This window comes from Anser anser (assembly GCF_964211835.1).
Source record: "Anser anser genome assembly, chromosome: 5".
In the NCBI taxonomy this organism is placed as follows: Eukaryota; Metazoa; Chordata; class Aves; order Anseriformes; family Anatidae; genus Anser; species Anser anser.
The window spans coordinates 38,274,486-38,291,779 of record NC_139725.1 but is presented as its reverse complement, the minus strand read 5'-3'; the positions used below and the strand labels follow the sequence as shown (position 1 = coordinate 38,291,779).

General features: G+C 36.3%; 1 protein-coding gene across 10 annotated transcripts in view; it reads left to right on the top strand.

The window, feature by feature from the left end:
• KCNQ1 (potassium voltage-gated channel subfamily Q member 1) overlaps positions 1 to 17,294 on the top strand; it is a 409,094-nt gene that overhangs the window by 151,665 nt on the left and 240,135 nt on the right. For 8 of the 10 annotated variants that reach the window (XR_014585267.1, XR_014585268.1, XR_014585269.1 and 5 more), the window contains 5 exons: positions 9,137 to 9,247; positions 11,698 to 11,793; positions 14,053 to 14,175; positions 15,188 to 15,329; positions 16,636 to 16,662. Coding sequence is in view for 7 of the 10 variants with exons in the window: in XM_083838814.1 (XP_083694940.1) it covers positions 9,137 to 9,247; positions 11,698 to 11,793; positions 14,053 to 14,175; positions 15,188 to 15,329; positions 16,636 to 16,662 (499 nt within the window). In the remaining 3 variants the exon portion in view is untranslated. The remainder of the gene's footprint in view (positions 1 to 9,136; positions 9,248 to 11,697; positions 11,794 to 14,052; positions 14,176 to 15,187; positions 15,330 to 16,635; positions 16,663 to 17,294) is intronic. The other 2 variants (XM_083838813.1, XM_083838812.1) reach the window with 1 other exon arrangement.

The window sequence follows — 17,294 nt, the reverse complement described above, 5'->3', positions numbered from 1 at the left end:
CACGGTATGCAAATACTATATTGGCTGCTTTGTTCCGGGATTTCCCATCTGTAATCGTTTCCCTTTCCTCATCCTCTTAAGATTCAAAGAAAGGTATCTTTTTGTAAGCTGTTTTTCCTTATCGTTAGCATTCAAGCAATGGCTTGTTTTTATCTGTTATAATTGGCTTAATAAAATGAACTGTCATCATTAAGTGCTACAGATATTTTAAAATGCATCAGCATCACTAATAATTCCATGCTTGCATTTTCAAAACGTGCTGATCTTCTTAAGTCTTCTTTGGCTGTTTTAAATCAAAATGAACTGATTTCTTTCATTAAAAATGAGACTACTGTGTCTCATGTACAAGTACAGGACTAGTACCTAGAAACTAGTACTGTTTCACCAACAGAACATACCTTCTTGCGAAGTATTTTTGATAAGCCTCTGCGTGTGTGCTTATATCGTCTTCTCTTTACAAACAGTACCACACTATTTCAGGAAGGGAAGATCTATTCATGAGCAAGTCTATTGCAGGTCTCTTGGTGCTGAAATTCATATACAGCATTATATGGATCTGATGTTTTGTGTAGGTTGCTACTAAGATCTGCTGCAGAATTCTGTTCTCTTTCATTCTGCCGTGATTAAATACAGCCCCTTTTAGGATCAGAAAACTTAGTTTGTAGCACAAGGAAGCGGTTAATGACAAGTAGCTTCTTCAAAGCTTTCATGTCATCACGGTGTTTTCATTTTTCAGTACAGGGGACAGATGACTCAGTAATTAACAGTGGCAGATGTAGCTGCATTTAAAAACACATGCTGTCATTGGCGTTAGCATTAAAAATTGAATAAGTGACAGACCAGATTGGTTTACAGAAAATACAGTAAAGCCTTCCATAAAAGCAATGAGATCAGTGAGGATATTGAAATATTCTTCTTTCAGGGAATTGCTGCTCAATAGGTGTGCCAATTATTTTGTCTTTCTAGTTACAATCAACTAAATTAGTCAACAGATTTAATTATGGTCATATTCTTCCTCTGTTATAACTTATTATATTGCAGGATGCCATTTGGACTGTGGTTTTGTACTCAGTGAGTCCCTAAAGTAACTTGTTTAGTATTAAAAATAGAATTTAGTGTCCTTTTTCTGCTCTAAATGTAGGTGCTGTACTTCTGCTTACTGCTGAAAGGATTTAGCAAAACAAAGCTGAAATGAATTCAGTTCCATCCATTTTTGGTGTTTTGATACCATAGTAGTCTTCATGCTTTCTTTTAGGGAAAAGCTCTATTAAGGTTAGGTCAGTATCAGGGAGGTCAGTAAGTGTCAGGATGCTCCCTAATGAGGTTCTTAAACTCATTAAAAACAAAAAGAACTTTGAACTGTTCTTAAAAGTTTCTATTACGTTTTAGTCAAAATTTTCAGAATGGCTTAAGCACCACAAATTCTACTCACTGAAAACCTGTCTCTGTCTGTTTTGAATTGGTTATGCAGAAGGTAATTCTCAATTCCATTCTCAAAGACCTCCACAGATACATGATCTCTGGCATATAGTTGATATCACTTCTCAAAAAGTGCCCCAGTACTGACTTACCTTAGGTAGCAGAGAACACTTCTAAGGAAAAAGTACTTGATACTGTTTTCACACCCCACTTTTTTTAGTCTACAACATTGCACTTTTTTTTAGTTGTCTCAGTGTATGGCTACCCTGCTAAAAAATGGCAATGGAATATGTGGCATAGTATAACGTAGATCATCTAAAAGGTCTGTGTTACCACAACTAAATTGCATCTGGAACTGGGTACTTTTCTATTGCTTTGCTTTGCTGACTATAGGCATACCCATAGGGTGCATAACTTTTAATTAAATGTTCTTCATTGTCATTGTTGTTATTTATAAATCTATATTGCTGTTCTATTTCCATATGTAAAATGGCCTCCTGGGCTTTATTTGAGTTTCCTTGAGTACTCCAGGCTGTAGCTATTAGCCAGTTCGTGGGCTTCTTGGAAAAACCCGAGGTTACCTTGTGGCATAGAGTAAAGATGTCTGTATTACTGCTGCTTTTAAATGCAGAATATGTTGTATAAACAATTATGCCAATGGCTGCCTGTCTGTATGTCTTTTAAAAGACAAAGGCAAATTTGCAAATAAAGTACAAGTAACATGATCCATCTTTCAACTACCCTGTACAAGTATTCAAATTTACTCTGGTTATGTTGTCCTTCCTGTCCAGGCTTACAGTTTTTAAGACCTACTGTAGGTTCTGGACAATAAAAACAAGAATTGGGAAGGAAAAAAAAAAAAAAAAGAGTGAAATGCCCTTACCTAGACTGTCAAAGATGATCTCCAACAGGAAGTGTTACTGGCTCATTGTCTCCATTATTTATTTATTTATTTATTTTTCTTTCTTCCTTGAGCATTAATTCTGTCATGCCTCAGGCAGATGGAGCGGAGCTCTCCTTTTGGTATCCATTAAGTGATACACAATTTCCAACCTTCACATCTGAACAAACATCCTTCAGGAAAACCATTATGTGGATTGTGCTAACGGCCTCTTTGATCATGAGCACTATTTGCCACAAGCGATTATTGAATATAGCCGTGCGTGGATATTGCACTATGCCCATTCCATTGGACTGATTGAGCTCTAGGCTGCAAGTATGAGCTTTAACTAAAGAGTTTCTTGTTCCTTTAATTCAGAGATATGTGCTTTCTCACTAAGGACTGAATTCAACAAAACATTGACAAGTTTGCTTGCTTCTAAGCATACATAAAACCCTATTCCTGCTTAAAATTCTACCAACATGTTCTTAATTTAAATTGAAAATCAAAATTGTTCAAAAGTTATGCTGAAAAGTTGCAGAAGATGCCACTTGAAATTAAGCATGTGTTGTAAGAACAAGTTTAATTTATAATAGTTGAACATAAATATTGAAAAGTTGCCGCCTAAAGGGGGGGAGGGTGTTAGAACCTTCTCCCTCCAATTAAAAAAAAGCTGTTGAGTATTGCACAGCAACTTGAATGTTGGACAGAAAGAGAGACTTCAATTTTATCCTTTTTGTGCTTTACAAGTCAAGAACACCAACTATAATAGGCCTATTCTTTTTCTTCTAATTTTTGGGTTGAAGTGGTGGTGTTTATGTAGAATTTGTGGAACTCTTCTCATCACTGAGCTTTAATTGCTCCATGAGCAATTCCAAATACATTTTGTTCTAAATTAATAAAGATCTGTGGGGTAGATGTGGATCTCTTAAACTTCTTACTTACAAAGTTCAGATGTAGATATTCTTACAGATAAAGAATAGTCTCAAAACATTTTTTCTTAATTCCCAAAGCCTTAAACTTCTATCAAATGTACCAAGGAGCTAGAAAACAAAAAACCCTTCTGTAAGAATCCAAAAAGTTTAAAGAGAATTGTCTTCTATTTGATGAAACAAAAGTAAATTATTTCTTAAAAAAAAAAAAAAATATGCCAGGACCTGGAAAAAATATAATTAAGGAATTTAGCTTTCAGTTAAAATTCAAAAACAAGTACAGAATGTGGTCCTGTTGAAATAAGTCTCTAGGAGGCTGAAATTAAGTTGGCTGTGATTTCTTCTCTCATGGCTGGAAATATTCTCTTGGGAAAGCATATGAAAAGTTCCCTCTGAAAATATTTGGCTATCTTGAATATGCTTTGTGTTCTTTTTCTTGTTGTACCTAAATAATGCTCTTTCTTTTTCTTATACTTACTACGTTTTGTGAGGTATAATAATAATAGTACCAACAGAGAGTGGAAAAAAACTGGAGTTTCCACAAACAGTTCAGAGCTTGCAGTCAGTTTGTCTGCGTACATAAATAATTTTCCCCAGCACATCCTTTATCATGACTGAGACGACTTGCTGCTTTGTTTTCTGATGCTTTTTGTGCAGAAACAGTCTCTTGTGCAAGCTCTGGCTGACAGAAACTCTTTACTGTAGATCAGAGAAGTATGTATGCTCAAGCAGGTGAGAGCAAATCCTGTAGGCAGAGCTGGCTGTTCACTTTACATGCTGACTGCTGGTGGCCAGCAGACCTCCTGCTATTCCCCCTTCATCTGATGAGTGAGCAGAGGGGGGCTGGCATCCTGCAGCATCCCACAGAAAGGGAATGGGTATCACTGTACTGTAAAATCTAAACAACTGGCAGTGGATTATCAGGCTAGGATGCAACTGTCAGGCTAGGATAGAAAGCTGCTGGATCTCCTATGAGTTTTACTGCTTGTGTGTGTAACTATAGGTTTACTACTGTGTTCAAGTATAAAATTGTCCATTAATTCCAAGTGAAAGCTATCAAAATGCTTTTGTAATATGTTGTCACTGTATAATTATCTTCTGTAAATAATTTTGATGCACAAATAACAATCTTCTTGGAGGTTTTAAGTCTTTTTGCTAGATAGTTTTCCTACTTTAGTTACCTTTGTGATGAGGTAAGGAGTGATTGTAGGGGGAAGTAAAATAAAAAGTTGTTCAGATAAGCCCTGACTATTCACTAATAATGAACAATTCTCTTTGTTTTGATGCAATAAAGTTTGCCCTATATCTCATCGTCCTTGAGAACTGCTGCCAGGGTGATTGGGATGAATAGCCTATTTTACAAGAGGGAGTGGAAACAGCTTTTGTTTGTGAGGCACAACACTGAGAATGGGATCCTGCGGCATTTGGAGCATGCTGTGTCGCAGGTGGGCGTACTGCAGGAGCTGGACAACAGAAGTGTGGAGGGGAATAAACTGAGATCATGAAACAGTGCAACAAAAAAAACGTGGTTGGAAACCCAGCTTTCAGAAATGAAGACAGGAACCTACAAGAATGTCTGTTGCTGTCAGAACCTGTTCCGGGTTCTGTTCCAGAACCTGCCAATAGGAACTGTGGGGGGAAGGCTAATTAATTTCTGAAGGGGGCTGTATTTTCAGGAGTTAATGAATGAAATGGCATAATATGCCTAACTTGAACTAGCCAGAAACAAAGAATACCAACCAGAAAAAAAAACCACAAACAAACAAAAACTTATTCTTACTAAGCTGGTTAAAGCTATAGGCTCTTTTTTTTTTTTTTCAATGCACAGAAGTGACTTTGCAAATTTTAGGTGAGTTTCACTAACTTTTCCCAATAAGATCTCACAAGTGGAGATGTTTAGTTTGGGCCACCGTTTGGTTAGGAGGCTTAGAGTGGCCAGTAGATTTAGAGCTGATTTTGATGGCTGAAAATGCCCCCTTTAGGGGGTATTAGACTAGGCTCCCCAAGTGATGGCTGGGCAGCACTGAAGATCTGTTATTTCAGAGATGTGACATTGAAGTTAATATATTCTGTTTGTTGTGTTCGCCCTTGAGTGTGTAGTTCCATTTTTATTTCATATCCTAAGTTACTGAAGTCTTTCAGTGTCCTTCAGATGTGGTTGTGTCTCACTTACGTATATCAACCACATCAAAAAAGGTGGCGTTTACCTGAAACAATAACTGTATGAAAAAGACTTTGAAATGTCAAGAAAAAAAAGAATCCAAAAGTTCCCTTTAAATATTTATAGCAGTGGTGACCAGGAAGTCCTTTCTTCAGTTTTAGATTACAATTTTAAATCTGATGTTTCTAAATGCTTGCCCTGTAGCACATATTTTCTTAACTTGTTCATCTGAAGCATATAACTTGAATCTTTGAGGGCTCTGCAATGTACGTAGAGGTGATTTGCAGCAGCAAGTGAAATTTTTGTTGTGTGAATCAGCTCTTATCTCTAACATCCTTAGATATACAAGGAAGAAAAATATTGTCATTCTTAAAAGATTTCAAAATACTGAAAGATCACTAGGTTGTTTTTTTGTTTGTTTTTAACCTTTATACAGATCGCACACTTCATAGTAAAATAAGAGCATAAGTATCTAATCTGTTTACTCTTGTGCTGCCTGGATTTCAGAAAGTTTGAAAGAATCTATATTCAACTTGCATGAATGCAGTTGAATAAAGATGACAAACAGTAGAAAGGCTTCTTATGTGATCATTACAGAAGAACATTTAAACCATTTAGCAATTTACACTGTACTCCAGTTGCAAAGAAGTCAGGGAACCTGTCAGTGTTTCTGGTGTGTCTCTGGATGTTCTCGTATTGCTTGATTTAGTCAAGATGAGTGTTTAAGTGGGTCAGAAAATTCTCGGTGGTATTTGGTATGCAAAAAAATACCCACTACAATTCATTCTGAGGTTTCAGTGCTATAAACTTAGAAACAAAGTAGTTAAGGTATTTTCTGTAGGATGACTTTCCCTCATTTGCTTTAGTGCTTGGCTTTTTTAATCTTTTAGTTTGTATTTGCTTCTCAGTCCTGTGGTGTCTGCCTCTGAGTCATGCACTCTTGTATCCTGCAGCTAACTACCTAAACTGTCACGAAGTATTCAGTATTTCATCAACAGAGCATCATTACACACCTGATTAGTTTGTACTTATTTTATCCAGATAGCTTTGAATAAAATCCTCATTCATTGCTATTTGTTGTTGCTGTCTAGATATTTTTTTTTGCTTCAAATTTCTTCCTTTAGACTATTGATGCATATGTAATGGGAACAGGATTAATTGTAACACCAAAGCCTGTGGTGATGTACATCAGATCAAAGTTCTGAAATAGTCAGTGGATTAATATGATTTTGCTCCTAATTAAAACAATTAGTTTTCCATGCTGCTTTGCAGTGAAAATTTAATGTGTGAGCTCTTGTATCAATTTAGTTTCATTATGCCAATGTATTTGCCATGCTAGAGTGGAAGTTGAGTCATTATTTCCATCTTGAGATCCTATTTTACAACTGCAAAATTAGTATTGTACTCTTCAGGGGGTTATAATTCGACTATAAAAAATCATTTGGGGTGGAAACTTGGTATATAGGGTTTCAACAACATATATCTTGGTGAAAAAGAAAATATAATTTTGGAATACAATGCATTTGTAGATGGATTAGAGTTATGAGTGTAGAGAAAAATTTTAACTTAAACGCATATTGTGACTTGCAACCCAATTTCCAAAATGTTTTTAAAAATATAGCCCAAACAAACCACACAGAAAATGTTTTTATGTCACTGATGCTTCATATAGACCTATTCAGAAGGGATAGGTGGGGATGGTAGTGGGGGAAGAGAAGGTAAATGCCTCTGAATTTTGTATGAATTCTTCTTCTGTTATAGTTTTGTATGAATGCTTCTGTTATACTCTAGTCAGCTTAAAAGCACTTTTTTTTTTTTCAATTCTAGTTGATGTATGTATTTAAAAATGGCATTACAACTGTAACACAGAATGGCTGATAAAACTTTTCCATCACGTGGATTTGTAAAGTTTTTCAAAAACTGGGGCATAAAACAGTGGCTTGTCTCATAACCTTTTACGTAAGAAGGTGTTGGAGGCCATCGTATTTGCTAGAATTCATTCCTATTTTTTCCATACCATATTTTATTAGTAGAAAATTGTAATTAGAATTTAAGATTTCTTTCAAACTGACCATCTTGTGTAGGTAAGGAGATAAGACCCATCTCTTCAGTTCCTCATCAGGCCCTGAATTTAGGTGGTATTTCAACAAGAATATCAAGAATATAGGTAAAGGTACATTTGTTCTTAACTTACCTTACTGATTCTTAAAACACTTTTGTATAATAGGAACCAAATTTGGAACTAAGCCACAGTTCAAGAACTTAAATTAATATGAAATGATAATACTTGAATGTTTCCAGTAAAAATAATTTGAAATAAACTTGTAACACCACCACCTCCAACAGCTAGAGCCATCCCTTTGCCAAGTGTCAAACAGACAGAATGATTAATTGCTTAGAAGGTGGACAGTGAAAGAAGATGGCTTGCTTCATGCATTTCTGAGGTGGGAAGTAAACCTACAGTATTTCCCTGTGGTGTCTTATCTTTTAATAGCAGTGGATGATTATTAATATGGCAGATGGTAACACTTTTCCTGGACTACCTGCCCTTCCACTTCCCCAAACCCAAGCTCTCCATCACTTCACCCTTTAACAAACATCTTGCCTCTATAAACGTGCCCTTTCCTTCCCTTCTCTCCACTGTTGATGCTGCCCTGGGCAGTAACTGCCTTTCTGCAGTTGCAGGGGAGGACACTGAGGCAGACGGGTGAGCAGCTGCAGGGCTCAGAAGTGGGTAGCACTTGTGTATTACTCTCTGGGACCGACATCCTCTGCATCCTGGGCAGCTGATGCCCACGCTGTCAGAAATCTGAACAGCCAGCATCTGAGGTGTGCTTCAACTGCTTGAGAGCTTCGTGTGCTTTACATGGTCTGATTTGGTTAGCTTTCTTCAAAGTCACAGATAAAAATCTCTCTAATTTCCAAATTCAGGAATAGCTTGTGACATAGGTGAGTTTAAATTGCTCTCAGATGCCATATGTATCCTTTCTGCTTGAAACAAATCCATTCCTTCCTTGAGCTCCTGCAAATAATGACTTATTAAGCCTTGTTATGCTATGTCACCATGGTGGTAATCTTTATTTCAGTGAAACCCAAACTCAACAGATGTTTCCTGTATGCATGCATTAAATTATCTGTTCTTGCTCTTGATGTTCTATGCAAGTTAGTGATTCATTAGACTGTTTTAAGGAGCTGTTGCTGTATGGAAATTTTTCTGCTTCTCTTGCTATTTATACCAACATTATTCTGTAGAATACTTCATGTCTGACCCCATTCATATTCCACAGTTACAGTATATATAGTCTTTCTTTGCAACAGCCCTGAAATTCTTCAGCAAACATCCGCTGTCCATAAAGAAAATCAGCAATTCAGAGCTGTTGGCAGCCTCTCCCTAAGGAAAGGGTCTGACATGGGCAGGCAGCCCACATCCCAGTAACTTTGTATACAGTAAAGTTGTCTCAGCCATGAAGACTTAAATTAATGGTGTTACTTTACAAGATTTTAAATACGTATTTTATTGTAATTCAATTTCCTGTGCCTCTTTTGTTCTGTTATAGGTGGGGAGGCAAACCCAGAGAGGAGAACTGCCTCCATTAATATAGCACAGATTGTCATTGGGAGAGTTAGGAATGCGACTCAAGTTTCCTTAAAATAAAGCAATAAAAATGAAATAAATTAAGAAAAACCAACCCGAAACTGCCATGCTAATATTTTCTGTAATGCTCTAAGTATTTTTCTTTACAGGTGACAGTTACAACTATTGGCTACGGGGATAAAGTGCCTCAGACCTGGATTGGAAAGACCATTGCATCTTGTTTTTCAGTGTTCGCAATTTCGTTTTTTGCACTACCTGCGGTAGGTTATTTTGTGCTTTTGCTGGCAATTTGCTGTTGACCCACTGTTCATCAGAGGAAACTTTCTGTTAATGATCCTTTAAACTTCAGAAGCTAAAAAGCTTCTTTGAGTAGTTTAAAAAAAAAAAAAAGAAGAGTGTTTATTGCATACAATGCTAGTTTTTCTATACATTTGAGAAGGGGATGTTTAAACCAAAACACTTTTTTGCCTACCTGAGAAGTGCAAAGGAAGTATTTCTCATGCTACATATCTCTGGACTCAGTGATTTAGTGATGTTTTGGCTTCTTATAGCATTCACTCATAGTTTACTCAACTGATTAAGTCCAAGGTGAACTGCAAGGCTCTCATACACACCCTTACTCTGGCAAAACTGCAGAAAAGGTGTCACTGGCAGAGGCAACAGTAAGCAGTCAGGGCCAGTTATGTTGGCAGCTGATGCAGTTTGCCAAGTTAATGTCTGACCATAGCCAAAGTCTCATTTTCAGAAGTGATTTAGGATTGAGATTTTAAGTGTTTTGGCTCTTTGTTTGCACTGAGGACAACTTCCCAAGTACTTTCTAACAAGAAACAAGGCACCTGAGTACTAAGAGTAAATTCAAAATCAGTGGAAGATGTGCTGTGGTTTGAAAGCCCCAAAATAGTCAGTGCAAAGAGTAGTTAAAGGTATTGCTTTCACAAATTTGGCAATATTTGTGAATTGTTCTGTTAAAATGTTTGTGTGACCTGAATCATGCTGTCAGAAATTTTCTGCAATCTGGTGTGAAAGGGGTGAAAAGGTCTAGATCTATCTAGAATACTCCCTACTGTCAGAATCTTGCTAGCTTTATTTTCAGCAAGCTTTTTACTTCAGTGACACAGTTCTGTCAGCATAGTATAGCTATGGCAGGGAAGTGATGGGGACAGAATGGATAAAAATAATGCTTTTATGCCAGCACATCCACAAAAACTCTTCATGACATGTAACAGCAGCTATTAAAACTACAATTGCTTTTTAAAATTAGTCATTCTGTAAAAGCTGTAGTGCTTTTGAGTGTAGATTTTTAGACTCTCCAACATCAGTTTGCCATTAAAAGTATATTCTGTCTTCCCTCCTCAGTCTGACCTTTCATGTTTGTTCCTTGTTTAGAAGGGAGGTTTAGTAAATGAAATGATCTGCAAGAAAAATGCCAAAGCTGCTTTTTTGGCTGAGTTTTTTTTCCTCAGACTTGAATGCCAGCAAAGATGTTTTATAAATACTCGTACAGTAGCCTCACCTTCACAGCACTGCTTTTATGTTTACCTGTCAGTTTTTCCTAACTGTAGAAATAAAAGAACACCCCCCACCTTTATCACTGTGATTTTATTACTGAGTTAAGCTATTTCTGTGAGTTGGCCCTAAGGGGAAACTTAAGATTTTGAAGCTCTAGTGGTAAATAGTTGATACTTAGTAGCTATTGCATACGTCTTGCTCCCATTTTAAGCAGACGAGCAGGCTAAGATCACAGACAGAAGTAATTGTGGCTAAACAAAACTGTTTTGGGTTCATGGTCTAGCAACGATTCTGCGTTTTCCAAATAAGTGATGTTTGATCATCGTTAACTCTTTGATCTTTGCTCAATGATTGTAATAGGAAGGGTCTTTCCTGTTTCTTTCAAAATACTGGATGATTAATACGTTTCTTAGAGGTTGAGCCAAGATCACTGGCTGCCCTGACACCTTGACTACCATATGTAGAAAATGAATTATGCTTTTTTGAGTAGGTGTAGTCATGTAAGCTGATTTATAGAAGATGTGTTCTTATCTCTGTGTTACTAAAATCTTTGTTAAATATGTCTATAGCTATGCACATGACTACATAAATGACTTGCTCTATATGTAATTATGGACTTAAGTTACATTACATTTGGAAGTTGTTTTGGGTTGTACACCATTCAGTGCCATTAGTCCATGCCCCTTGTCCTGAGAATTGATTAGATGGCCTCTTGCTGAACTCACCACAGTCCTGCCTATGTTGTAATGGTCCTTTTCCTCTTGTCCTCCTATCCCTGCATGGGTTAACATATGGAAATAGGAATTGCCATGCTACAGTTAAAAAGCTTTATTTCTCATAAAAATGAAGTTAAGCACATCAGGTTAATATTTTTCCCTGCTCTATCGTTCCCTTGCACAAGCATTTATGAGACTTCTGGAGGGTATGAAATACTATTTCTGCTTGCTTTTTAGTGTTTGAGCCCAGTAGGCTTAAATAGGCTTTGGATCAGGGCACGACAGCATTCATAGTTTGTTTCAACAAGTAATACTAACTGAGTCTAAAAACTTAACAGTATTAAGTCATTTCCTCTAAGTAATTAGTTGGGTTTTATGATGCAGAATGGGAGTTCATTAATACAACATAATTCGGCAAGCTTATGTGTGCTTTCTTTTCCTCCTTTACAAAGAATAAAAAATCTGTGTTTTCTTTCTTACCACAGGGAATTCTTGGTTCAGGCTTTGCCCTAAAGGTACAGCAGAAACAAAGACAGAAGCATTTCAACCGTCAAATTCCAGCTGCTGCCTCTCTCATACAGGTACCGAGTTCTTGCATTTTGCCTACTATCATTTCTCTCCATTTGTAATTTCTTCAAAACTTGGCAGTATTTTTGGGCCTAATTCACATTTTAAAAAAAAAAAGTATAGGAGTTGCAGATGCAAGTCTCGTAAACAGATTTGGAAATCCCACCTGTAATGTAAACCAATGAGCAGAAACTTCACTCCCAAATCAATGCCAATTCTTTGCTTCAGCTCTTTAAAATGAAAACTGAAGGCTGTCGTGTGGTTATTGGTTAATTTACCTGTGGAAAATATTATAAAATGCTGTGCTTGCGATAGTGAAAAACAGAGAAGAGACTTCATGTGAAATTGTATTTACAAGGAGCAATTTATTTTTTAAAAACACAAATGTCAGATATGCTTCATTTTCCTTGGTACAAATACATTCTTAAAAATCCCAATTTTAGGAGAATTAAGTCAGCGTCTTAAATAGGAAACATCTTGTCTGCAATTTTCAGTGCCATTGTAAGTGACTGGGAAACACAGAGATTCTGCAAAATCAGTCTTTTTGTGTTGGATAACAAAAAGGCAGAAAAATTTTGATCCCCTCAGTTAAAAATATGGTTGCGGATCTGTGTCAGTAAGGTCAATGAGATTTTATCCTTTATTTCAGCAGAGCCAACATTTCACTCTGGAGGTGTATTAATATTGCTTCATTGCAGGGTTTTTTCCAACTTTTCTTCCATCATGCAGTTTCTGCACATAGCTTTAGAATTACAGGATAAAAAAAAAAAAAGTAGATGTACACCTAAGCCGTATCATTTTTGCGTTCTCATATGACTTATTTCTCCAGCTTCATGAGTGAATGTGGATTTCCAGGTCAGGCTCTTTATAGAAACAGTAGCTAACTGTAAAGTTTATGCTTGAAACTAAACAGTCCCAGAGTTAATATGAAAAAGGTTTAAATTTAAGGCTCTGGTAATAGCTACAGATTAGCCAAAAGTCTTCATTCTCTGTGTTTCATTTGGATTGTATGGTCAGAAAAAGGTATGGTTTTGCAAAGAATGGGTTTTTAGTGTTCCCATCAATCCTTCTGGGGAATCGACCCCAAAATACCAGCAAGTCTGAGATTGCGTCTCTAGAATACCATGCTTGTCTCAATCTGAAATATTGAGGAGTGAAGGGTAGACAATGAGTTGCTGATTACCAGTTATTAATAAGTGACAATTGCAATTTACTAGTGGTTGTGGAGCTCTAGAAGCCCATTTGAATAAGTACTCTACAACTAATTTACAAAAGGATTATATTTAAACCAAGAAGATTATGAAATGGGAACAAGGCAAGGCAACAGCTGAAATTAGTGATAGCTTTTCACTTATTCCTTCTTATTCTCTTCTAGAGGCCAATTGTTATTAACCATGAATTACATGGTGATTGTTTAATCCTTTATTTTCCAGCTGCTGTCTGATTTTTCTTTACCATTCTGCATTGCTTTCTTTCTTTCATCTTGTGTTTTCTGCCCTTTCCCACTTCAGATTTTGTGTGTGTAACTACATAGATATGTGTGTGTTTTTCTGTAGTGTGGAAGTGAGGATCTACCATTTGAATTTAGAGGCTAATTATTAATAATCCCTGATCATATATTTACATTTTAAGAGAGAATGCAGCAGTGTTTTGTTTCTGGTCTCGTTTCCTATCCCTGCTTTTCCTCCTTTTTGTTTTTGAACATAGTACTTTAATCACTAGTCGTTGGGGGAGGTGGAGGATTGCTTTTGATTTTGGGCTCCTGGTTATCTATTAGTGCTGTTCCATCATGTGCTCTCCCACAATCATTTCTTTGTAAGAATATAGCCCTACTGACCATATCACAATTGCTTTTTTTTCCTGACAGCACTCTTGTGGAGGTATGGGGGAATGATTTTTGGTTTTTGAGTAGGGGCCTGAAACACAGGATGCAATAGGCAAAATGCTGAAAGTCATTTAGGGAAACTGTGGAAGAACAAGAAATTCAACCCCAGTCTTTTGAGTCCAGTCTAGAATTCTCTTTTATTATTTGTTGCTAATGCAAACAAAAGTTGCACTTCAAAAGATTGATCTTGTTTTCCGCTTTGCCCAGTTCAGACTCGGTGGTTTCTGTTTACTGAATAAGAATTCTGACCCATGCTGAGTTAATATTTCCATGGGGGAAATCCAAGAACACTTTTAAATAAAGAATGTCTTATATGCTGACTTGGAAGTATGGGTAGCTACAACTCCGATTGCATTAATTGTTCTGTTGCTTACAACTTTTGCCCTAGACTGCATGGAGATGCTATGCAGCTGAAAACCCAGACTCTTCTACATGGAAAATATACATTCGAAAACCTGCCAGAAATTATCATTTGCTGTCACCCAGTCCAAAACCGAAGAAATCTGTGATGGTATCAGTAACTAACATTTCTTTTTATAGTAGTTTCAAACTTTTAAATTGGATTTAATTTGTTTTATGTTCTAGAGGCTCTTTATAGTGTTTATTTTACAGAGTATTACTGGGTTTCAAAGTTTCAATTACAACTCAGTTTGGGAATTTTCAGTAACTATAGGTTTAAAGTATAACTTAATTTGCTTCACTTCCTAAAGGTGACTTTTTTAATGGATTTGGAAAAGAACAATAATGAACTTAGGCATATCAATCAATAACTCAGTGTTATTTGGAAAAGTATAAGCAAAGGAGAAAAAGAAAATGAATATTTCCAAATTGGTTAAAGAACAAACAAACAAAAAAAAAAAAAACAAAAAACACAACTCTGGTGCTTCTGTCAGCTATTGATTTTATGGCTCTTTAAACTTCTGTGATGAAGACATCTTGCGCCTACATGTGGCAGTATCTTCATATCCACCAATTCTATAACTTAAGATTTTTTGTTGTTGTTAAAATACAGCAAGAAAAAAAAACTTTGTCAGAATCTTTGTTATCTAATACTTCATCCTCTCTATTGGAATAGTAGGGCGGGGTAGTTGTGCACTGGAAAGGAGAGGATGTTTTACAAAAATTTCTCCTAGTATCCCAGATTCATCTGAGTTCTGTAGCACTATAGCTATTTGCTCTTTGCTGAAGGTATGATGTATTGTGTCCACTAAATGGTGAAGATATTCTAGAGTAGTTTGATTTATATAAACCGTTGCGGAGCTAGCAGATTTTTTTACTTCAGTCAGGGGATTGATGTGTGGATGTGTGATGTGATGATGTGTGGAATTCTATTAATTAGACAGTTTTGGGAAATGGGGGGCACTCTTGCAGAGAAATGCACAGTATAGTATAATGAAAGTATTATTGGTCAGGTACTCTTTTAGGTGGTTATAGCTCATTAGGGGCTTCATTATTATTAAAGACAATGAAGATCTTACTAAATGTGGCTTGGTTTGGTAATTTAATATATGTTTGTTTTTTAGGTTAAGAAGAAGAAATTTAAGTTAGACAAGGACAATGGGCCTTCTTCTCCAGATAAGATGCTAACTGTTCCACACATCACTTATGACCATGTGTCTGATGACAGGAAACCTGATTTCAGTTTTGATACATATGAAAATTCTGGTAAGAAATTCTGTTATAAAATGCCAGTTAACTGTATTGGCGATTTACACATAGGCAGTCTTTAATATGTAGGAGAGAAAGGACAAAACTAGTTGTTGTCCTTATTTCTGAAGAAACAGTACTTTGCTTTTTGACTTTGCTGGCTTGTCTGGTTAAGTTTCAACTATTCTTTTAATGAATGTACTCAATTATAGACAAACTAAAATTATTTGTCATTTCTGCCTGCCAGAAGAGCTGCCATCTCAGAGGCTGGTGCTTACAATCCACAATTCTTCATTTTATTGAAGCTATTAGCTGTCAGCTTTTCCATGTGAAATTTACCCAGGACATGTTACTATTGTGCTTGTACCTCAACCAAAAAGGACTGACGTGTCTTGGCCTCTCTGAGCATAGTCTGCTATGTGAAACCATCATGTGCTCTTGCCATCTGCTCATTGGAGTAGGCTGTGAATCAAATTTTGAAAGCAGACGTACTTTAAACAAATGTAGATCCATCTGTATTAACTGTCACTGTACAAATAGGTACAATTTGATAGTCACCTTATTGATGCATTAGTTACAGATGCCTTAGTTATAATGAACTTCCAAAATAACTCTGAGTTTACACTGCTTTTTGGTTGTTTTTTTTGTTTGTTTGTTTTTACAAATGCAATTTTTACTAGGAGTTTTTATTTATGTATGCCAATTGTGTTTATTTGTGTTTGCCAATTCTGACAACAAAAATGAGAGTGAATTTTTAAGGTAAGCTTTATTGATTATAGATGCCTTAAGCACTTTTCTCCTAAAGAAAAAATATTGGCAGACTGGATTAAATTTAATGACCGTTAAAATAAGATTAAAATGTGGGCTGGCACCAGGCATATTTTAATTCAGGCAAAAAGTCTCACCTTCCATGTACTCTATGGCACATTTCTTTAACATTTCTTGTTCTGCGACATTCATGCTTTTCCATTCTTTCTTGGCTTCTGTTAAGGAATGATTGCGATTTGCATCTGGCGATAGAAATGACCTAACTGTTAGAATGTGGGCAAATAGTAAGTTTACCCTGTGTATCAGGCTTTGAGTACAGATATCTGTCTTCAGCACAATCCAATGAATGATGCTTCAGATGCGTTGATTTGCCAAGTCCTACCTTTTATCTCTAAGCTTCTAAAGGATAATGTGATTTGCAGGCAGCCTACTACTGCCACTTCAAAAATCAGCTCTATAGCTTTCATTAAAAGGATTTTCTCTAATTTCTTCTGACACTTACCTTTTTTCTTTTTTATCTGTGTTCTGCTCTCTCTAAACTGTTACAAGTATACAGGACAAACAGGAATGTTAAAATTGCTTGGTAAGTTGAGGAAAATTTTATTTCTGGCATGCCAGCTTATGACAATGTAACATTTTTTGCAGTGCTTTTTATGTGTGTCTAGTGCTGTATAGTTTCTAAGAAATCTTTTGCAGCCAAGGAGATCTAGACAGACCCAAACTTTACCTTCTCACACTATAATTGCAATCGCACACACAGTTCCAATGCAAAGAGAAAAGTGAGCACTCATAAAATATTTGCTTATGAGTAGATTATCACTTGTTGTTTCTTCATAATTGAGAAAAATTGCTAGTGTATGTATAATCAATACCAAAAGATAATATAAAAGTAATATAAGCTATAATTCATCTAGTAATGAAGTTATATGCTCAGATAACTAAGAATTAATTTCTAAACAAATAGACTGGGATGGAAGAAAAATGTCCAGACTTGACCTCCAAAATTGTGCAGTCTGAAGTAGGTGCATCTGTTCCTGTAAAAATGCTCTGTAGATATTCATGAACAGATGGGGACCCATAAATTAAATAATTTATTTTACTGTTTGTCTGGATTCTGTGATCACTTAAGCAGCCATGTAGTCCTGTGATGTTTCTAATGTGCTTGTTTAGGCACTTTCTTAACAATTGAGTGTTCCCCAAAGACTCTAGGATTTG